General features: G+C 44.4%; 1 protein-coding gene across 1 annotated transcript in view; it reads right to left on the bottom strand.

The window, feature by feature from the left end:
* Positions 1–5,000, bottom strand: part of LOC306898700 (E3 ubiquitin-protein ligase SH3RF3-like) — a gene marked incomplete at its 5' end in the record, with an annotated part of 8,799 nt that overhangs the window by 1,294 nt on the left and 2,505 nt on the right. The window contains 6 exons of the mRNA XM_079464445.1: positions 1–1,339; positions 1,500–1,855; positions 2,479–2,792; positions 3,222–3,457; positions 4,591–4,761; positions 4,945–5,000. The exon at positions 1–1,339 is cut by the window's left edge and continues 1,294 nt beyond it; the exon at positions 4,945–5,000 is cut by the window's right edge and continues 42 nt beyond it. Of these exons, the coding sequence (XP_079320571.1) occupies positions 1,171–1,339; positions 1,500–1,855; positions 2,479–2,792; positions 3,222–3,457; positions 4,591–4,761; positions 4,945–5,000 (1,302 nt within the window). The 3' untranslated portion in view covers positions 1–1,170. The remainder of the gene's footprint in view (positions 1,340–1,499; positions 1,856–2,478; positions 2,793–3,221; positions 3,458–4,590; positions 4,762–4,944) is intronic.

The following is a 5,000-nucleotide window of genomic DNA, read 5'->3' as shown; positions in this document are numbered from 1 at the left end:
ATACAAATCATACTCGATCATGTCAATATAACGTAACAGATGCAAGAAAAAGATAATGGTCCTGAATTCATGTTGACTTTTCTTTACGCAGAATAGAAATAACACAGATTTATAGTGTTTCTGAGCTGGATGTGTTCATGTGATTCCTTCATTAAATTCGCTCAATATCACTTCTGTATTGTGCCGTTATCATTCAGATCTTCTCTTCAGGAAACACCAGATCGAGTGTTGCGAACATGAATGACGTGCGAGCATGAGGCAGCAGCTGTAAGAATCATTTCTTCTGGTCTTGTCTTTCACAAACATCTGCTGATTTTCACTTCACTTTATGAAGTTTGATCCAAACACAGCAGAGGGCGCTAAACACAAACGCTTCTGTTTCTCCACATCAAAGACATTGATCATTGAGCCTCCGTCCACATACAAGTGTGTGTGTGTGTGTGTGTGCGTGCGCGCGCGAGGCAGAATTCAGTAAAAACACAACAATGTGGCACTTTCCATGAATAGGGACAAAACAGCATCTGAGAAATCTTTGTGTTCTTTAGCAGAGCTCAGTAAACAGAAAACCTTCACCAATGCGACTGAAATCACTTTAAAACCATGAATTCACATCGAGGCTGTAGATGAAGCTCATACGCTACTTTCAGAGCAAATGCTGGTTTGTAGTTAGTTAAAAATGTAACGTACACGCAAGAACAAATACTGTAGTATACTCGACTAATATAATACACAGTAAATATTAACGTGTACTGCAGTATTTACTACATTGGCTATAGTGTTGTGATCACTGGACTTCACTATAGTTCATAGTAAAGTATACTTCAGATTTCTTCATGTGGATAACTGAATAAAAACATCTGTTCATTGTTCAAATCCTTTGTCTTACTTTGGTTCAACAGTTGAGTTTTTGCTCTACAATTTGTATAAAACTGGAATGAGTTTGTGTGTTTGGTGTGTTTTAACCTCTGTGTTTACCGTGTGCTGTTACAGTTCTTCATATTTGTGCTTGGTAAAGAAACAGCAGAGTAAACCGTATCCATGGAAAGTGTCGTGTGCATGTATGATGGCTCCGTGAGAGGAAATGGCAGTAAAGATGCTTGTTCTGCTCGTCTGATGTGTCTGGACACTATGACATCACCACGCTGTGACGCTGCAGGCAGATGAGTTTCATCAGAAGGTCTCCACAAAGCTCCCAGGAAACAGACCCGTTCGGCCCGTCCGCTGCAGCGTTCCCTTGTACCAGCCGTCTTCTCTTTTCTTGTGCACGAAGACGATGTCGCCCTCCTTCAGTTCTATCTCAGCTTCACTCTGGGGGGGATACGGGACCACCACGCGATACCTGACGGACGCGAGCAGATGAACAAAGATGAAACAAGAACACACGCGCGAGGACTGACTGATCATTGAGAACAGCATCACAACAGCATCTTGCAGATTGGTTTTTCTCAAAACAAAGCATCTGATGTGTGTGAGCGTGACTAGCTGCAGAGGTGTCTCACCTCTCTCTGGATAACGGTTTGGGTTCAGGTCTGACGGCGAGCGGGGAGGACGAGCAGGGCTGGCGTGCTGGTGGAGACACAGAGAAGTTCAGATCCAGCGAGCCGGACTTTCTGTGCAGAGGCACCATTCCCATAGCGCCCTGCATCTCGCTCTCGATGGGACACGACCCGGCCCGACCGTGACCTCCTGATGACCTCAGCTCTGGAGCCATGGCACCCTGCACAGAGGACGACGGGGGGTTGACGGACGGGACGCGCGGATCATGTGTTGGAGAAACGGATGGCGGTGAGCGAGATTTCTTCTTTGCTGCAGCTCCAGACAGCAGTTTGAGCAAACCACTGCTCTTCTTCTCTTTCTGTGTGTGTGAGAGAGAGAGAGAGAGAGAGAGCTGTGAGTGATCATCTATCTGTGATGTGAGAACAAGAGTTTTCAGTGTGTGTCTGAGGAGGTGTTTGAGATTCAGTGTTCTCAGCAGAACATCATTATCAGGTTTAGCACGGGGTTCACACGTGAATTACGCGTTTTGCACAAGAAAGTTACAAACAAAGTCAATGCAAAGACACGTACAGACGTGACCTCACGGCAAGCGGTGCGAATGACGCAAATCTGTCGGCGTGATTGCCACTAACAAATCTTTCAAATATGTGTCATTTCTAGGGATGTAAAAATATCACAATCTTACTGTATGATAATACCTTGGTATAAAGTTTTTTTTATCCCTAGTCATTTCACATCACTCACACGAAGGTAACGAACTGTTCCTGCGAGTAAAAAAAGAGCGTGAACATGATTGTTCACTTTTGGTGTGAACTCAGCATAAGATGTTAACAAAATCTGTACAACAACATTTAAAAATAGAAATCATATTACTGAAACTGAAATCACTTCACACGTTAGGTGTAAATCTTCTCATTTCAGATCTCAATCTGTGTCTTGATTTCTCTAAATGATCTGAGCTGTGATCTCGTCCTCGCTCACCTTTTTCTCCTCAAGTTTGTGGAATCCTGTGACGGCGGAGCTTGCGTGTGATGAGGACGACAGCAGACAGACGGGTGCGTTTCCTCCGTTGAGATGAGCTGCACTCATGTTGGGAGGCGTGATGGCTGCGGCAGCGGAGGTCAGAGGTACGAGAGGTCGCACAGACGCTGGAGAGAGAGGAGAGGACTGATGGGAAGAGTGAGACTGAGGAGCCGCCACCATTGAGAGAGGTCGACTGGAGCAGGGGGAGCGTGAGGGGCTGGCCTGGGCTCTGAGAGGACTGACCGCTGACTGCACTCGCTCTGGACTGTGGACTGATGAAGAACAGCAACACAACATCATCAAACCTGAATGGATCTGTCTGTGGGGTCACAGGTACACAAGTGTCATCATTATGTGTGATGGATCCCTGAGACGACACATGACATGATCACACATGATCAATGAACCTGCGCATTCTGACACGTGTTTGTGTGCCGTTCTGCTGAAAACACAACCCAACAATTACTGTCAACGCTGGGCGGTGCGACATTCATTACAACACACATCTGATCTGAGCGCTAACACACTTTACCACAATAATACATCCACACACAATCTGACCTCAATACATCTGAGATATCAGCGCTCGCACACACACACACACACGTCACTGACGTGTCCATCTGATTGATTCTGAAGGCGTTTAGCTTGTTCATCATTTTTTCATCATCATCATCTGTGATAGACGTTTTCTCACTCACCTAACTGCTTGGACGAGCGAGTTTGATTGACAGCTTGTTGACTGCGCAGACAGTTCTTCAGATGCATGGCTGCGTGCTGCAGCTGCGGTGATGACGGGCTGTTGAGAGGTGTGCCGGGTCGTGATGCAGACGGCAGCAGAACGGGACTCGAGGGGCCTGTGGAACCCGGTGATCCAGGAGCCGACGTCATTCGCTCAGAAACACACGCTCGAGTCTGACCCGCTGCAAACGGAGCCCTGCGCACACACATCAACACAAAACCTCCATCAGACTAGAGTGGATTTGTATAAGAAAATAGTGACTCAAGTCAGATAAATAAATGTATAATTATATGCAGGCTGTTGAGAAGCACATTTGATTGGCTAAAGGCTGATATAATGACAAACGTGAAAAAATGAAATGATTTCACGCCGTGACGTCATGTGTGTGAAGTTTCCACAGCTGAGAATCACACATCTCAAACCTGTTCAGAATGTACAGAGCAGTGAATATTTCTGAATTGCAGGTGGCAAAGGATCATGGGTATTTTCAGCAGACATGTGATAACAGTGTATAATGAGGCTGGAAATAATGTGAGGAAATGAGTTCAGTGAGATGACACGCGCTCTGTTGAATGAGACGTCAAACATGAAATCATGCGGACACGCGTTTGACATGAATATTCTCTATACAGTCAGCTGAAGAGATCAGTGACAACAGAAGAACATTCACTACATGGTGATGCTGCTATTAATCAAAAACATTTATTCAATACTTGATTCATTATATGAAGATATATAAAGAAGCACAGCTGGGCAATTCAGTGAAAATGAAAAAACAACCCAAGACAACCTTACCATGAAAAAAGAAAGTTTTGAGCAAGGGTTTTTACTTTGGTAACACAACACATATCAACATCTGGTGGTTCAGATCCCCACGTGAGATCTCTCTTCAAATGTTAAAGCATTAGTTTTATTTTTACTGCATGATTTCTCATAGTCAGGTAAGAGTTATTTTCAGGATTGTCACATCCATAACGCTTCATATTCCTCATAAATGGACACATGAAAATGAAATTAGTGTCACTATTTAATGTTCTATGAAGAGACATCCCTTCTCCATTCGTTGGGTATTATTGCTTCAGGATTGTGCATTTTATTTCACACAAATCCTACAAAGTCTCCCAAAACTGCGTCCGTTCTTTAAACACATGTTTATTTGCCTTTTTGTTGACTGAAATGTTTTGATGTTTAGTCTCTATCAACAAGGGTTTAGTCAACAATAAACAGATGGTTCAATATATTCATTTTTATGTCACGTCCATACCGTTGGAATTGCCCCGCTGTGAATATTCACGAGAATGTAAAACATTCTTTGTCGTGTGCTGTACCTGGAAACAGGTGTGACGTAGTTTCCCGGGAAAACCCCAGAAGCTCCGGAGCGCATGGCCGTTCCTTTAAACCATCCGTCCTGACATTTCTCCATCACGCGGTACATCTCTCCTTTCCTCAGCTCCAGCTCATCTGCTTTCTGTGGTTTATAAGCGTACAGGGCCAGATAACTGCACATAGAAACACACCAACATTACTGTCATTCAACAACACATCAACACGTTTCACCGCTCGTGATGATGAAACACACAGACCTGATGGATCCTACATCAACATAATTACTGATGGCGGGTGGATGACCGTATGAACTTCAGGTTAAGTGGTGGAGTAACAGGTGTCTGGTTTGGACTCACATGTTTAGAGGAAGCTGGACTTTAGTGGCAGCGAGCAGATCTCCTGATGTTGAGGT

Source organism: Barbatula barbatula, assembly GCF_947034865.1.
Source record: "Barbatula barbatula genome assembly, chromosome: 9".
Lineage (NCBI taxonomy): Eukaryota > Metazoa > Chordata > Actinopteri > Cypriniformes > Nemacheilidae > Barbatula > Barbatula barbatula.
The sequence above is the reverse complement of the archived record's forward strand: the minus strand, read 5'-3'. Positions and strand labels throughout refer to the sequence as shown.